This window comes from Brassica napus, chromosome C7 (assembly GCF_020379485.1).
Source record: "Brassica napus cultivar Da-Ae chromosome C7, Da-Ae, whole genome shotgun sequence".
NCBI lineage: Eukaryota > Viridiplantae > Streptophyta > Magnoliopsida > Brassicales > Brassicaceae > Brassica > Brassica napus.
In genome coordinates, this window is record NC_063450.1 from 25,301,383 (window position 1) to 25,320,567 (window position 19,185).

Genomic DNA, 19,185 nt, shown 5'->3' on the forward strand with positions numbered 1-19,185 from the left:
ACTGCCTTTATGTGTAATATTTTCATAAAAGAACTTGTTACCTTTTTCTAGGGGTAAATCTTAACTTTTCACACAAAAGTACCATAGTATAAGCAACTGCCCAGAATGTAAAAAAAACATAGAAACTGCCCTGTTAATAACTTTTACTTTTATTTAGGGACAATTTAAAACTTTTCACACAAAAAGCTACCCCCACTAACTACAACTGCCTTAGCCTTAGCATGTAAATAAAACTTAAAAACTGCTGTGCAATGTAAATAATTCTTTGTAAATTGCAAGACCAGTCCTGATAAAATTTGCAGTGAAAGAATAACTAATTCCATTTTGAATGATTATAGATCACCACGAGTTAACTAAATGGAGGAATCCTGGTGTCATGGTTTTTAACCATAGTATGATTTTAATCGATTATATTAGATAATAATTAACGCAATATCAAAACACTGTATCCATAAGCATCTAACAAAAAAAACAATTTTAAGCATCTAACAATTATTCGATAGATATTAATATTTTTAAATATAGTGTGGGCTCGACTCATTGACCCAACGACGATAAGTCTAAACGCTCATCAACTTTTTCTCTTTGTCCGGATTAATGTGACAATTCCAAGTTAGCTAGTTGGTGGGTTGTTAGCCTTTATACATTAATGCGTATTACTCAAGTTACAGAGATGAACATACTGCTTTTTTTTCTTACGTGCTATAGTTTTCTTGTTATTTTGTTATCATTCATATCATTAGGTCTGTATTGTACTTATTTTTTGTACACGCATTATTACAATTTCTCAAGCTGGCGAATGTTTTATATGAATAAAATATTTCTTTTGTATTCGATCGAAGCATAATTGTTGAAGATTTGGACTATATACAACCAAAAATTCCCAGTGTAAATAATAAATAAACCCTAAACAAAACAACAGTACGTGTAAGTTCTCAAAAATAATTATCTTTTGAAATATCCAAAAAGTGGCCAAGCTTACCATTATAAAATGTTAAAGACAGACCCGAAACAACAATACTCGTGGTTCCTACTTACATTATCAACGAAGAGCTAGGAAAGAAAACATAACACGAAGAGTAATATAATCTAATGGAGGTTCACAAGGTGGTTGCTCCGCCGCATAGGAGCACGGCGGCAAAGCTGAAGACAAGACTGAAGGAGACTTTCTTCCCTGACGATCCTTTAAGACAGTTTAGAGGACAACCAAACCGTACCAAACTCATACGAGCCGCTCAATACATTTTCCCAATTCTCCAATGGTGTCCTGTGTACAGCTTCAGACTCCTCAAATCCGACGTCGTTTCTGGTCTCACCATCGCCAGTTTAGCTATTCCTCAGGTACATAATACTTTTTCCGGTGAGAGAATTTGCAAAATCCGACGATGACCCATTGCATCTTCTGACAAACCACGAGTAACACTTGAATCAAAATTCTTAATATTTTCTCCAAAATTGAAGTTTCTTTCTTTCTTTTTGGTCTTTTTAAAAAACAGGGAATAAGTTATGCAAAGCTAGCTAACTTGCCTCCAATCGTTGGTCTATGTAAGAATCTGAAGTGAAATTATGTCGAATTATTATTTGATAGTAGTTAATGTAAATATACACACGTGTGTGTGTGTGTGTTGATGTATGTAGACTCGAGCTTTGTGCCACCGTTGGTATATGCGGTGCTGGGAAGCTCAAGAGATCTAGCGGTGGGACCAGTCTCCATAGCTTCGCTGATCTTAGGATCCATGCTAAGGCAACAAGTGTCTCCCGTAGACAATCCTCTTCTCTTTTTACAGCTCGCTTTCTCTTCGACCTTCTTTGCTGGTCTCTTTCAAGCCTCTCTTGGAATCCTCAGGTTACAAATATATTCTATATGTCTATATCTAATATCTGTGTAGGTATTTATTATTATACTCATAAAGGCTTGTTAGCTTTGCATGAACCAGTTGTATCCGTTGACTGTTTGTTCTGTTGGACGCATGTGTTCAAAGGTCAATATTTTGGGTCTGAGCTAGGCTTTACTATCAATCTATAGGGTATATAATATGTTTGTTTGATTTGATTTAACTTATAAAGGAAATTGATATGATCTTCAGTTTCAAAAAAAAAAAAACTGATATGATCTTTTGTTTTTACATGTATTTAAAAACTCTGTTATTTTTAGTTATATATTTACCACAAATTCATTACTAAACTTAACTTCAAATATTCAAATTCACTAAATTTATACTACATTAATAAAAATGTTTGTCATGTTAAATGAAATAATATTTTTCTTGTGTCTAAATTTACATTTTTATTAATCTCTTGAATATATATTTTTTACTTCTATAGTTGTTTGGATATGTATATGATATATTACTCTCTCCATTTCGTTCTATATGACGTATTGGGTAAATATCCAGAGAAGAAATACTAAATTTTATTCCTCTTCACATTATCATTAACCAAAAACAATTCAACCAGTAGAAGAAGATACATTGAAGAATACAAACAATCATAATAAAAATAAATTTTACGTATAAATTTGACAGAAAATCCATAAAGTGAAAACAAAGAAAAATCTCCATAGACATCTTATAAAATAGAATTGGTGGAGTATTTGATTTTTATATTTGAATATGCAGGCTGGGATTTATAATAGACTTTCTATCAAAAGCAACCCTAATAGGGTTTATGGCGGGAGCAGCCATAATAGTATCATTGCAACAGCTAAAGGCTCTACTTGGGATAACTCATTTCACTAAGCAAATGGGTGTAGTTCCTGTTCTCTCCTCTGTTTTCCACCACACCAACGAGGTTTCTCTCTTCTTTATCCTTCTTCTTCCTCTGTTTTATTCACTTTTATTTACAATTTGATATTTTATTTATTGTTATTGTAATATATAATATTCAATGGTATTGTGCAGTGGTCTTGGCAAACAATTGTGATGGGAGTTTGCTTCTTGCTGTTCTTGCTCGCCACACGTCACCTCGTATGTTTACGTCACTCTCACTATTAGTTACCAAATATAGTATTAGTAAGTCAAAATAGTAGTAATGATCAAAAAGGAAATTGAATGCAGAGCATGAAGAAGCCAAAGCTGTTCTGGGTCTCAGCTGGAGCTCCGCTTCTTTCAGTTATCGTCTCTACGCTTCTCGTCTTTGTTTTCAGAGCCGATCGTCACGGAATCAGCGTCGTAAGCTTCCCTTTTCCTTTATACATGACCAATCCTCTCTTTCCTTTGGCAGAATTTATTAATTTTTTTATTTGGTGGACGTTCAGATTGGAAAACTACAAGAAGGTTTGAACCCACCGTCTTGGAACATGCTTCAGTTTCACGGAAGTCATCTCGGACTTGTTGCCAAAACAGGACTTATCACCGGAATTGTCTCCCTCACTGTAAAGTTTCTAAATCTCAGTTTAATCTCATATGCTCTTTGATTGTTTACTTAGTTTGCGTGTACATAAGTAAACTAAGTAAACCTTGTTGCATGTTATCCAACAAGGTTTGATCTTACATGGCATTTGACTTTACTTGGCATTTACTTTGCATGTTAAACATGGCCGAATTTGAGGCCACAAATATTTCTCAAGAATTTTATAAAAAAAGTTTATTTTTCCCATAATTTAGAGACATATGTTTATGTAAAAAATCTACAAAAATTTTGGAAGTCAAAGCCAATGTTTCATTGACATTGGCTCAAATACAGCCATCACTACAAGAAAACAGGGGGATTCTGATGGCCGAAATTGTCAGAAATTCGTCGGAATAGACCGATTACGACGAATTTCTGACGAACCTGTCCGTCGGTATCGTTTTGTCGGGAAAAAAAAATTCGTCGGAATTTCGTCAGAACTTCCGCCGACTTTCTGACGAATACCGAGAAACGTCATTCTGACGAACTTCCGACGATATTACGATGCGGACACACGAGACCAGAGTTCATCGGAAAAACTATGTACCGACGGAGAACGTTCCTCGGACAATTCCGACGTAGTGTATTCCTCGGTATATTCCGACGGACGTTGGTTCGTCGGAATATACCGACGGACATTGGTACGTCGGAATATACCGACGGATATTTGTTCGTCGGTATATTCCGACGGATATTGGTTCGTCGGTAAATTCCGACGGATGTTGGTTCGTCGGTATATTTCGAGGAACCGTTGTCCGTCGGTATATTCCGACGCCCAGAGTTCGTCGGAATATACCAATTTTAAAAACGAATTAATTTTGCATTTTTATATATTTTTTTATATTAAAAATTAATTAATAAATTAAAAAATCAGAAATTTAAAACTAATAATATTATAGAATTTAAATTCATACAAACCGAAATAGAAAAAAAACATTCAGAAAGTTTAAAATTCATACAAACCGAAATAGAAAAAAAACATTCAGAAAGTTTTAAAAAGCCGAAAAAAACTAAGATGAACTCGAAGACATCAAACGATCTAGATTCTGCATTATCTCGGTGTTGAACTTCTTCTGGGATGCCAACTCAGCAAGGATAGTGGCATTCTCCGAACGGATAGTGGCATTCTCAGAAAGGATAGTGGTGTTCTGCTTCTCCAATGCCTCAATCCGTTCATCTTTGTCATGTAGCTCCTCGAGAATCATGGGATCGGCATACAGAGCTTGCGAAGAAGATGCCGGATACGAAGAAGCACGGCGGGCCAACCCAACTAAACGGCCTCCTTTCCTTTTAGGAACCGCCTACAAAAATATTTAAAGTTAGTAAATAGGGACAAGTTAGTAATCGACATTATAAAAAAAAAATATTAATAAAAAAATTACCTTTTCAACCATCTCATTTATTTGCAATAGAGACAAGTTGGTTGAAGCTCCCGTAGAATCGCCGTCATCAGAGAGAGGCTGAGATTGAGATACTATTTCAGCTTCCACCAAATCAACGACACCTTTGATCACGGGGTCCTGAATTTGACCCGTCGTCTTGTTAGTGTGAGCCACCTTAATGAGTTGGAGACGATCAACGGGATTACCGTCATTTGCTTCGATCTAAAAAAAACCGCCATTATTAGCCAAGGAATATATAAAATATTTATTTTAAAAATATAAAGATAAATAATAATAAAAAACTTACAAGTTCATCCTCCTTAGTAGACATAGAGCAAGCGCCGAGGTTGTGCACATACATACCTTTCCCGCCACGATCGCTCTTCCGGTTCTTGGAGTTCCTAGAAGACGTCTCTGCAGTTTCTTCCTTCTCCCAATGAGCTATCAACTGCTCCCACACCGTCCCGTTGATGAACCGTGGCCTCTTGTTCTTCTGCCAAACTGTCTTCCACGCGTTTATCTGCTTCGTATAAGAGTCCATGGCCTTTTCGTTGAATTTCTTACGGACTGTTTCCGTAAGATCGGAGTGCCAGTTGAACTCTTGCTACAAAACAAACATAATTTAATAAGTAAATATATTTAAAAAAATGTAAAAACTTTAAAAAAATGAAGAGTTACTATACCGCAAACTGACGAAACCACAACTCTCGTTCGTCGGAAGGGATCACACTCCACTTTGGATATCCAAAACGGAGCATGGAGTACATCATCTGGTTGATGCTCCGGCTAATGCCATTTTTCGACTTGGTGAACCTTTAAAAAAAATACAAGTTAGCAAGTTAATTAAAGGAAAAAAACATAATGGTACAAATAAAAAAAATACTAACCAAGTGCTATGTCCTCGTCGTGGGTTGGGTTGGAGAACCGGGAGATGCTCTCGGTCTGGTTGTTGAACCAATAGTTGAACTGGCATGACCCCCGGATCCTGTTGAGCAGCAGCGCGAGGGGCAGCGGGAGCTGGAGCGGGAATATATGCGGGAACCGAGTTTTGTTCATGAGACGATCCCGATGCACGGGAACTGCTCACCGAACTACATCGAAGACGAGCTGCGGGGCGTAGTTCATCCTCGGCCCTAAAAAAAAAATTAATACATCAAAAATATTTTCAAATCATTTCTATTTTTAATGTTTTCATTTATATATTTACAAAAGGTTTTATAAATGTTTAAAAAAAAACTATTAAACCTTTTATTATACATAGTTTATTACTAGAACCTTATAAAAAATAATAAAAAATTTAAATTTTTTTATTATACATGATATATATATATATATATATATATATATATATATATATGTATACACAATTATAAAAAATTTATAAATGTAGAAAAAAGTTGTTAAATATTTATAATTTTTTTTTAAAAAATGTTTTATTATACATAGTTTATTAGTGGAAACTTATAAAAAAATTTAAAAAATTTTAAAATTTTTATTATACATGATTTATATATATATATATATGTATACAAAATTATAAAAAATTATAAATATAGAAAAATGTTGTTAAATATTTTTAAAAAATTTTAAAAACGTTTTATTATATATATTTCATTACTGGAAACTTGAAAAACGTTTTTAAAAATAAAAAAACGTTTTAAAAATATTAAAACGTTTTGAATTTTAACAAAAAAAAAAATTCCAAAAAAAACTAAAACAACAATCCAAACAACAATTATATATCCTAAACTATCCATTCAATCCTAAAATTTTCAATCAAACAACCTAAAATCCGAGATCTAACTTCCAAAACCCTAAACAATTGATATAAAGGAAGGTTTGGGATGATTCTTATATGATTTGGGGTTTGGGGAAGAGATATGAGGGTGAGAAGAGGATTCGCCGGTGAAGAGAGGTGGAGAAGGGCCGGAATCGCCGGAGGGATGGAGAAATCGCCGGAGAGAGATCGTTTTGAGAGAGAGGCGGAAATAACGAAGAAGGAACAAGAAGGGTTATTATATCCGAAGATTTCGACGGACACGGGTTTGTCAGTATTCCGTCGGTATAATTAAAATATACCAAATGGCGATTCGCGAAAATTTTCACGCGGTTTGGTTCTCCCGGGCAAATTGGATTTCCGACGGAATGTGTCCGTCAGTATATTCCGACGGAATGTTTCCGTCAGTATATTCCGGTGGAATTCCGACGACTTAGTGTTTAGGGTGTTGATTACAAGTTTCTAAATGCAAAATCCATATCTTTGATAAGATATATAGTATTTGCATAAAGATTTAACAATAAAAATGTTTTTATAACACGATTTTACACAACAACATTTTTTGTAATGTAAGATTATATGAATATGATTGTATAAGTATATGAGTGTTAAGATGAGATGTTATGAAAACAATGATATGCATACATAAATATTTTAATGAGTTGTTATATTTGAACGGTTGCGATCTAATACTATACTAAACACTTATTATGTGTTATTTTCATAGTTTTGGCATCTAAATTTATAGATTTTTATGATTGAAATTTTTTAGAAACACATGTCGTCGGTAATTCGTCGGAATATACCGACGACATTCCGACGAACTTGTCTAGTTCGTCGGAATGTCGTCGGTATATACCGACGAATTACCGACGACCTTTACAAACTTCAACGAAACCCTTGGTCGTCGCTATGTCGTCGGTATATTGGGAGGGATTTCCGACGGACCAATAAAAAAAAAAAAAAACTAATCAGAATCTTCTGAATCTTCATTAAACTCCCCAACCTCGGCTTCTGGCTCAACCTCATTCTGTCCAAACACAACAGTCATCATTCTAAGTTCCATCCACTCGTCCTCTTGGGTTGATTTGCGTTACAGTAACCCATGGATCGTCTCTGTACGTCACCCGAGGGTAACTTATGTAGCACACCTATACATATCAATTATACAAGTATTAGTAAAATATATAACATTAATTAATTATATTGGTAAAAAATTATGAATAGATTGACATACCTGATCAGCTTGCGAACCAAGAATGAAGGGATCATAATATTGAAGTTTCCGCCGCGAATGAACTGATGTAACACCAAACGCATCAATCTTCACTCCTCTATCTGGGGTGGTGTCATACCAATCACAATAGAATACTACACAACGCAATCCAACCATTCCAGGAAATTGGATTTCCAATATTTCTTTTATGTTGCCGTAGTAGACATCGTCACCGGAAGAAGATGAAACACCAGCATCATATGTTGTCTTAGAATGACCTTTCCTTGTGAATGCATATCCTCGCGTACAAAATTTAGGATATGATTTGACCACATAGTTTGGTTCCTGCACAAATTCGCGTATCCAATCATCGAACACAAGACCTCTGGCCAAACCATCATTCACCTATAAATTAAAAACATATATGATTGAAAAGTTAATTAGTTTATATTAAATTTAAACTAATCATTTGCATAGGGTAATATGATATATGACTCACATAACTACGAAGCCACGCAGCAAATCCGTTATCTCTAAGTTGTCGAAGCTCATCTTCTGTTGCATGCCTGTGAGTCATACGCAACTCCGCCATATATACACTATATACAAAAATATTATCAATATGAAATAAATTTATTGAATATTAATCTAACAATAAATGAATAAATATTTTTACCTCTCATATTGTAGAACATCTTCACAGTTGGTGAGCAAATATGTTTGCAAATGAGCGTGCTCAGTGTCCGTAAGTCTCCGCTTCGTGAATTTTCCACTAAGTCGTCCTATTTCCTTGAACATGCTTGGGACAGTAACATGATATGTTGCTCTCTCCCCTCTATCATCATGCCGAGCAGGTCTTCGGTGTTTTGTATGCACTTCTGGTGGAAAATAATTTTCAGCAAAGATTGCAGTTTCTTCATTGATCACCTGTGCCACTATAGATCCTTCCACCCTGCTTTGATTTTTGACCATCTTCTTCAGATGATGCATATAACGCTCAAAAATATACATCCATCTGTACTGCACAGGACCACCAAGTTCCAATTCTCTTGCGAGATGAATAGCAAGATGTTCCATTACATCAAAGAATGATGGAGGAAATATCTTCTCAAGGTTGCACATGCTGACTGGTGCGTTTGTCTTCAAATTATTAATACCCTCTTCAGTCACTACTCTGCTGCATAAGTCGCGGAAGAAAACACTAATCCCTACATAGATAAAAGACATAATTTTCGTAAGTATTAAGTTTTTATAAGCATAATTGTTAAATATAAAAATAAATTAAATTGTAAAAATATAAGATACCTGCAATTGCTTCATGAACATTACGTGGCAATAATGCTGAAAAAGCAAACGGAAGGAGGCGCTGCATAATTACATGACAATCATGACTCTTCAAGCCAGTAAACTTTCCTTCGCTTCTATCAACGCAGTTCCCCAAATTTGATGCATATCCGTCAGGAAATTTCACTTTATCTGTAATCCAATCAAAGAACTCTTCTTTTCTAGCACCATCCAGCCGATAAATGGGAAAAGGGGCCGTACCGTTCTCATCAACGTGAAGTTCAGAACGATCACAGATATCGACTAAATCCAACCTTGACTTCAAATTATCCTTCGTTTTACCTTGGATGTTAAGGACTGTGTTCATCAGATTGTCGAAGAAGTTCTTCTCAATATGCATGACATCTAAATTATGCCGCAATAGATGACTCTCCCAATATGGCAGATCCCAGAAAATACTCTTTTTGTGCCAGTTATGTAGCTCTCCAACCGCACTGACTCGAATGTTTTCATGTCCACCTACATCTGGCGTCCTTTCTGCATCAAAATACCTAAACTGCTTCAACAAATCTTTCCCACTAACTTCCTCAGGTGGACCATCAAACACCTGCTTGTTCTTCGTAAACGAAGTCTTACTCCTGCGGTATGGATGATCAGGTGGTAGAAATCGTCTGTGACAGTCAAACCAACACGTTTTCCTTCCGTTCTTTAGTTGGAAAGCATCTGTGTCATCTTGACAATATGGACATGATAGCCTCCCATGTGTTGTCCATCCAGATAACATACCATATGCTGGAAAGTCACTTATTGTCCACATAAGTACTGCCCGCATCTGAAAGTTTTCTTTGCACGAAACATCGTATGTCTCAAAACCATGCGCCCATAGTTGTTGCAACTCATATATCAGTGGTTGAAGAAACACATCTAGTGATCTTTTAGGATGATCTGGCCCGGGGACGAGAATTGAGAGAAACAAAAACTCTCGTCGCATGCACAAGCTCGGCCGTAAGTTGTACGGTGTCACAATAACTGGCCATAGAGAATACTGTCTTCCATGCTTTCCAAATGGGCTGAAACCATCAGTAGATAATCCAAGATAAACATTTCTTCTCTCTTCCGCAAATTCTGGATATGTTGACTGGAAATGTTTCCAAGCCTTCGCATCTGAAGGATGTCTAATCTCACCATTTGTGGAATGCTCTGCATGCCATCTCATTGCTTTTGCTGTGCGCTCACACTGATACAACCTCTTCAATCTTTCCGTCAAAGGCAAATACCACATTCTTTTGAATGGGATCGGAACTCTTCCCCTCGTCTCCTGATAACGAGGTTTCCCACAAAATTTGCATACATTCCGTGTCTCATCCGCTCTCCAGTAGATCATGCAGTTGTCAATACATACATCTATCACTTCATACGGTAGTTGAAGACCGGCAACAAGTTTCTGAACCTCGTAGTATGAACCCGGTGCAAGGTTATCCTCAGGTAGAATACCTTTGACAAAATCAGTAATCGCATCCATACATTCTTCAGCCAAATTATAGTCTGTCTTAATACCCATTAATCTAGTTGCAGATGATAAGACTGAATGACCATCTCTACAATTTTGATACAAAGGTTGTTTTCCTGCATCCAACATGTCAAAAAATCTCCTAGATTCGGGATTTGGTTCTTCCCCTCTATAATGATCATGTACCATCTGCTCAGTACCTACACCATAATCTATATCCGTTCTAGATTCTTCTAACCTAATATCAGGCTGAAGTTCACTAACAGGCTGAGGTTCGCTAGTACTACCATATTCATAACCAGTTTCCCCATGAAGGTACCAAACTTTATAATTACGTGAAAACCCTTTCATATACAAATGAGTCCAAACATCAAATTCTTTTATAACCTTATTATTATTGCAAGTAGAGCAGAGACATCTTAACATACCACTTTTTGCATCCGGTTGCTGTTGAACAAGCCTCATGAATTCTCCAATCCCTTGAACGTATTCTTCCGTAAGCAAATTGGTGTTCGGATCCAAATGAGGTTTATCCATCCACGAACGATAATAAACTTCTGAAGACATGATTTTCACGGAATTGTTATGACTAAAGAGAATGAAGAGAGAATGAAGTGTGAATGAGTTGAATGAGGAGGGGTTGTATTTATAGGAAATTGCTTACGGCCCTCCGACGACTTTCCGACGAAATTCCGACGGATGTAAAGCAGTCCGTCGGAATTCCGTCGGTATTGTCCAATCTCAAACGGCTATACAACGGTCATATATATTTGTCGGCAACGGTCACATGGTTCGTCGGAAATTCGTCGGAAAATTCCGACGGAATACCGACGACTGTACTGTTAATCGGAATATCGTCAGAAGTTCGTCGGTATATTCCGACGAATTTCCGACGACTACAACGGTTACATTTTTTATCGGAATGTCGTCGAAAAGTCGTCGGAAAATTCCGACGACCCATGTTTCGTCGGAATTCCGTCGGAAATGGCCGACGGAATTCCGACGACTTCAAATTTTTGGATTTCGTCAGAAATTGATCGGTAATCCGTCACAAACGTCCGACGACATTGATGTCCGTCGGAACCTCCGTCGGAATTCGGCGTGTTTTCTTGTAGTGCATGCATGTTAATTATTATGGTCTTAATCAGGACAGCTCTGAAATTTTAGGGATATAAGCAATCTAGTAAAGATGTTAGATAAAAAATTTAAACAAATTTTGAAACTTATGTTTATTTAAATTAATTCTAAGAATTTAGGGGTCATAGGTCAATTGTTTTATTTGAAAATGCCCAAAGTCGGTTCTGGTGTTAATCGTTTCTAACTTCAAAACTTTTCTTTGGAGTTTGCATGTAAAACATTGTTCACTTTAATAGCTAATATCAACTTAAACGTTAAAATGAACTTAACTCGGTCGTCTCTTGTGCCTTTGTCTATATATTTAAATCGTACAGGAAGGAATCGCGGTGGGAAGAACATTCGCAGCGCTAAAGAACTACCACGTAGACGGAAACAAAGAGATGATCGCCATAGGTCTAATGAACGTAGTAGGCTCCGCCACTTCCTGCTACGTCACAACCGGAGCTTTCTCTAGATCAGCAGTTAACAACAACGCCGGATGTAAAACCGCGGTTTCAAACATCGTCATGTCGGTCACGGTTATGGTTACACTCCTCTTCCTAATGCCACTATTTGAATACACTCCCAACGTGGTCCTCGGTGCCATCATTGTGACTGCGGTCATCGGTCTCATCGACCTTCCCGCAGCTCGTCATATATGGAGGATCGACAAATTTGATTTCTTGGTGATGCTATGCGCCTTCTTTGGTGTCATTTTCCTATCCGTACAACAGGGTCTAGCTATTGCGGTGGGACTATCATTGTTCAAGTTATTGATGCAAGTAACGAGGCCGAAGACGGTTATTATGGGAAATATTCCAGGGACAGATGTATACCGGAATCTTCATCACTACAAAGAAGCACAAAGGATCCCAGGAGTTCTTGTCTTAAGCATAGAATCTGCTGTCAATTTTGCCAATTCGAACTACCTCACTGAAAGGTTAGTTATATAAACTATGTTTTTCTACATTTAATTGTAACGGCTATGTCCCAACCAGTTGAGCTACCATTATGGGTCAAATGAACCACATTTCTTAATAGCTATGTCGTCCTTATTGATAATATTTGTACTAACATTCTCTTCATCTGGATTGTGTATAGAACATCTCGTTGGATCGAAGAATGCGAAGAAGAGGAAGCTCAGGAGAAACATTCCAGCCTTCAGTTCTTAATTCTTGAAATGTCAGGTTAGTCTTAATCAAACCGATCTATTTTAACCATATCATCATATAACCATATCATCATATCCGAGCCGTGCTTACAGATTAATGAAAAAAACATTTGCCTAGGGCCCCCAAATTTTGTAAAATTTTAAGGGCCCCTAATTACAATTTTTTTTTACATGGTAGTTAATGTATTCTTTTGGTTAGATTTTTATTATTATTTGATTCTAAATTCGACTTCTATTTTTTAAAAAAAACTAATTTTTGATCAATTTTACTATATTTTATGTAAAAATATAAAGATTCTACTTCTAATTAACTGTAAATATTTGATCCACATTTTTCATCTTTGTATATGTTATGAGTTAGATTTATTTTATATATTTATAGAATTTGATTAACAAATTATAATATTTTGAATATATAGTTTATTGTATTTAATTTAAACACTAAGATTTAGCTTTTTAACAGCGACCAACATTTCAATCCAAAATTTGTATTTTTGTTTTTATATTACTAATTCCTATTTCTGATCATTATTTTATTTTCTAGTTTATAAAAGTCTGGTGCAGAAAATTTAGAAAATGTTTAGGTAATAAATCAAAATTTTTTAGTGTTATATATATATATGTTTTTTCAAAAAAAACATTTTATATAATTCGAATTTAAATAGAACTATTTTCAAAAAAAGATATCATGTAATTTTTTTCTAACTTACCTCGGACCCCCAAAAACCTTAGCACAGCAATTATTATATCCTAAGATATATAAAAAAAACTTGAGTTTCATAGCTAATTATGATTAATTACTACATATGTTAAAGCTGTGAGTGGGGTGGACACAAACGGAGTTTCATTCTTTAAGGAGTTGAAGAAAACAACTGCGAAGAAGAACATTGAGGTAAAGTTGTTCTGCAGTTTTTCTCACGTAACCAAGAAAATGTAATTAGTTTTTAACTGTAACTGGATTTGTGCAGCTTGTGTTTGTGAACCCATTAAGTGAAGTGATAGAGAAGCTACAAAGAGCTGACGAAGAAGAAGAGTTCATGAGGCCTGAGTTTCTCTTCTTGACTGTTGCCGAGGCCGTTGCGTCACTCTCTCTTAAAGGCCCATCACTCAATAACGTTTGACTAGTATTTTTTTGTCGGTCCAATAAATGTTTTTGGCCGATGGTTGAAGTTTTCCTTTTTCATCTTTTTATTCAGTAGTGTAATGTTACGTTCCTCTCTCTTTCTCCACTATTGATTTTGGTGAAGAATCTCAAGATGTATGTTTTAGTATGAGCTTTTGCTATTTTGGAGTGTACTTAGCCGGTGGTGAGTCTGGTGACATTGAGGATTAACCCATCATACTAATCAAAACTCTCTCGTCTCCTGTTAAGTTTCAAAATACATTGCGACTTCTTTTTGAATGAATGAAATATTGCGACTTTCAACTAAACAATTCCTAGAGAAAGGCTTTAACATTTTATAGTACTATGCGTCAAAAGCTATAATGCAAAGAGGGTGGCCTAAAAGTTAAAGACATTACCTTGGAAGCGCATAGGACGTCATGATTAACCGCTCGCTTTTATAAAAATAAAAGTACAGGGCATTAAAAAGTCTAGAATTCAATTTTGATCAACGAAGTTTGGCACATGAGGCCCGCACGCCATTGCTTTAGCATTTTATATTAATAGATCACTCATTAATCACGTGTTTAAATAACCCAGCTTATGATTAGCTTGGTAGATACTTATTAAGGCAATACTCATCAATAACACTTTCAAATAGTATAAATTTAAGTTATGCTTATCCAACTTATATATAAATATCTATGTTAATAAAGTTGACTAAAAAAACTCCACAATGCGCACTTCAGCGAAAACTATTCCACAATGTGACACGTCGCGTTGTTTCCTCACTCTTTGTTTCTGAAAAATAGATTGTCTACTTACGAAAGCCTCATGTTGCATTTGATTTATTTGTTTGGACCTATCATTATTCCAGAATCTCGGCCCGCAAGTTTTTTTTTTCGATCATGTATGATCGGAACAAATTAGCCAACAAAGACTGTTGGTTTTCATAATGCATTCCTCCTGAATTCAGTCAACCACTATAATGATCTCATTAATATCGTTATCATCACTATCTCCACTCTTTCGCATTCATTAGCTCACTAACACTGCCATGGAAACGTCTGAAAACTACACCTATAACTATAAATATCATAGTTGGATTCACTAAAAATCACAAATCCCATCAAATAATTTCACATTCTCTTTTCTTATCAAAAAAAAAAAAAAAAATTCACGTCCTCTCTCTGCAGTTCAGCTATCTTCTACTTCTAACTGAATTGAAAAGCTGAATGTTGTCGGTGTGATTGCTCATGTTGGGAAGGCGAACTCATTGGCGTCCACATGCTCTTGGTAGATGAAAGGTAAACGCAAAGAAAGTGAGATGGATGGTTGATAATTTCACGAGGCTCTCTGGTGATTCGCAGATCATGGACCATGACAAGTATGAAGTATCACATGCAATAACATCAACCTCATAAAATCATTTCCACAACACGAATTCCCAGATATCACTATATAACATTCACTCTCAAAATGAGGGCACAACACAAAAAAAAAAAATCACTCAGAATTGCTCAAAACATATTTACAATGAGGGTTAAGTTTTGTGCCTCTCAACACACGCTATTTCCATAACAATATTACGCAACAAATAAAAATTTACAATAAAAAAATGTGCAAACAAAAAAATAACAAAACATGTGACACCAATTACGTTTCAACTATGCATGCATATAAATTAAGAACCGGAAACCGAATTGAATCCAACAAAAAAGACAATCCAAAACTAAACAAAAATTCACAAACAATCGAGCGGTTTATATATTTTTGAAGCTGAAAAATCGAAACCGTATCATAGATACAAATACGAACCTAAAATAGTAATTATGTTTAGTTATAAAATTACCAAAAAATTAAAATATTATTTATAAACCAAGTACCCGAATATATGAAATAAAAAAACATGTGCCACCACTGAACATGTGCAACAAAATAAATACAAGAAAAAATATGCAAACAAAAAATAACAAAACATGCGCTATCACTATGGTTTCAACTATGCCTCAGCATATTAATTAAAAAGAAAAATCCGAATCGAAGCCGACAAAAAAATAAATCTGAAACTGAACAAATTTCACAATAATCGAGTGGTTCATATATTTTTGAAACTGAAAAACTAAAACCGTGTTAGAACCGAACAAAGAACCGAATGAATACTTAAAATATAGATTATATTTAGTTTTAAAATTACCAAAAAATAATATTACTAAAATATGAAATATCCGAATATTTATTTATCCAAAATATTTAAAATTATTTGAGTTACATGAAATAACAGAATTATCCAAATAGTTATTTTTCAATATAAATTTATCTGGATTATCCGATATTAAATCCCAAAACTGAAAAGATCTGATTTTCATGCGAATTATCCAAAATAAACCAAAAATCAGAATCGAATTGGAACCAAAAGTTTATTGGATATTAGTTGGTTCTTGCGATTGGTGCCCGAACTAAACCAAAAACCAAAATAACCAAACCAAAAAAGTAAAAAAAAGTTTCATAAATAATAGAATGGTTCCTATATTTCTAGAACAAAAAAAAAACAAAAAATTGAGAAAAACAAACAGGAACTGAACCGAAAACTGAACATCCATACATAGTTTCGACTGCTTGGGACTAATTCAGCACATATCTAAAAAGACAAAAATTATACTTAATGATAAATAGTATATACAGTAGAAGTTTTAAAAAAATAAACAACAAATTTATAAAATAATTAAACCAATAAATATATATAAACAGAATTTATGTATAACCAAATATACTAAGGCGCGAAGCAGTCTCATAAGAGAGTGAGAAAATACATAGTTATTATCTGACTTGAGTCAATTTAGTACACCTCTTTTCCTTGCTGATCTTTTTGTTTTATTTTCGAGAAAAGGTTCAGTAAACTTTTCATATGAGACCCTCTGAAAAGAGTTATTTTTGGGTTCCAACTAATAGGATTTTGTTATTCTATATTCGATAGTTTTTTAAAAAAAGAAGCAAAATATTATCAAGTTATATTATGTTTTTAAAATAAAAAGATAACCTAAAAAAATAGTAGTAGTTACAAGAAAAAAAAATTAAAATACTTTTAACATCGTCAACAAAAAACTAAACTCTAAACCCTAAATCCTAAACCCTAAGCCCTTGGGTAAACCCTAAACCATTAGATAAATCTTAAACTCTAAATAAAAAATACTAAACACTAAAACACTAAATCTTAAAAACACTAAACCCCTAATCCTAACCCTTAAACCCTTAGATAAAATAAATAAAAAATAGTAATAGTTATTTTTAAAAAAAGAAAAATTTTTAAATACTTTTAACGCCGTCATCAACAAATATTAAACTCAGCAAAACACATTAAACCCTAAATACTAAAGAGTTTTTCTTGGATTCACCCCTAGGGTGAATATGTAGGTTCACCAACAACAATATTTAGTTATTTCATATCTCATATCTTTTAAAAAAGAAAACAAAATAATTAGTATCTACCAAGTTATATATTTTTTTAAAAATAAAAAGATAAAAATAAATTAAAAATATTAGTAGTTGAAAAAAACGTTTTTTTAATATTTCTAACTCTGTCAACAAAACACTAAATCTTAAACTCTAAATATTAAACCCTAAATATTTGGGTAAACCCTAAACCTTTGGGTAAACCCTAAACCCTTGGGTAAAAGGGTTTACGGTTTAAGACTACTATTTTTTATTTATTTTACTTTTTTATTTTAAATATAATATAACTCGGCAAATACTTATTATTTTGTTTCTTTTTAAAAAAGATATGAAATATGAAATAACTAATACTTTTGGTTGGTGAACCCAAAAAAAAAACTCAATACTAAATACTAAATTTTAAAAACTAAATTCTAAACCCTAAATATCCAAAAGTTTAGGGGTTAGGATTAAAGATTTAGTGTTTGTAAGATTTAGTGTTTAATGTTTTTGATTTAGGGTTGAAGATTTATCTAAGGGTTTAGGGTTTATCTAATTTAGGGTTCGCGACGTTAAAAATATTTAAAAAGTAATTCTTTTTTTTCTGAAACTACTACTATTTTTTATTTTTTTTTTTAATTTTTTTTATTTTAAAAACATAATATAACTTGACAATACTTTAAAAAATATTGAAAATAAAATAACAAAATACTATTAGTTGGTGAAACCAAGAAAAACTCCTCAGACAATATCAGAGACATACAAAAAAAATGATCTCAATTTAATGCAAGATTTCCTCTTCAATCTAGAAAATAACGAGTAAATGTTTATCTCATTATAAAAAGGGGAAGGGAAATGTTTGATGGGCTTGTTTTGTTGTATCTGGGTTTCCTCTTGAGCATATCACTTGTTTGATGGACTTAGTTATGTCATCATTTTATCATTATATTAACATATCATCATCATCAGCTGAGTTCAACATCTGCTTGACATTTTCTGTTTACTAGGATAAGACCCGCGCCTTGCGTGGAATTAAGTTATTATTTTTATTATATTTTGGAGAATGAAACAATAGTTTGGCTTCATTTGGATTAGGGGTGTTCAATCCAGATATCGGGTTGGTTTTGATTCGGTTCGGTTTTTTTCGGTATTTTGGTTAGTAAAATATAACTACTATTCTAAATCCATATTTACTTTGACTTTAGTCTTTCACATACTTTTGAAAGATTTCAACTGGACAACTAAATTGATCAGCCAATCTTGTTGCTTTAAATCATTAGTATATATATATATATATAAAAATATATATATATTATTTAGTTTGAATATTTATTAAATAAAAATTCATATGCGTTATATTTTATGATCATTTGTAACTTATTATAACAAAAAAAATAATCTATTGATCACAAAATTTTCAGAGTGAGAATCTTCAAATTTCTAATAATATATAGACGTTTTGAAAAATTCAAAATATAACATATAAGTATATTTTTATTATATATTTAATGTGATTTTTTAATATCTTTTAATAATATAAAATTAAAAAAAGAACTAAGATACCAAAATTGTTATCAAATATTTATTATTCATAATAATTAATTTTCATATATACGTTAATCATATTAGGTAATTTCGTAGCTTCTAATTAAGGAAAATGCAAAAACAATATTTGGTAGATTATTTATCAATTCGAATATTTGATAGTTAGTTTAATAAAAAATATAATGTAAGTTAAGATGGACCAACCTATTTTTTTAAGAATAGTATATTTTATATAGTCATTTATTAAATGAGAATTTATA

The 19,185-nt window shown here is 33.7% G+C and overlaps 1 protein-coding gene across 1 annotated transcript; it reads left to right on the plus strand.

Moving 5' to 3' along the window:
• Positions 1 to 1,007: 1,007 nt before the first annotated feature.
• On the plus strand, positions 1,008 to 14,130 carry LOC106431003 (probable sulfate transporter 3.3). The gene is made up of 11 exons (XM_013871800.3): positions 1,008 to 1,341; positions 1,497 to 1,545; positions 1,639 to 1,846; positions 2,619 to 2,790; positions 2,901 to 2,966; positions 3,057 to 3,170; positions 3,257 to 3,373; positions 12,011 to 12,615; positions 12,777 to 12,862; positions 13,662 to 13,738; positions 13,815 to 14,130. Exons 1-11 carry the CDS (start codon positions 1,093 to 1,095, stop codon positions 13,965 to 13,967), a joined length of 1,896 nt encoding a protein of 631 aa, XP_013727254.2. The 5' UTR covers positions 1,008 to 1,092; the 3' UTR covers positions 13,968 to 14,130.
• The last annotated feature ends 5,055 nt before the right edge of the window (positions 14,131 to 19,185 follow it).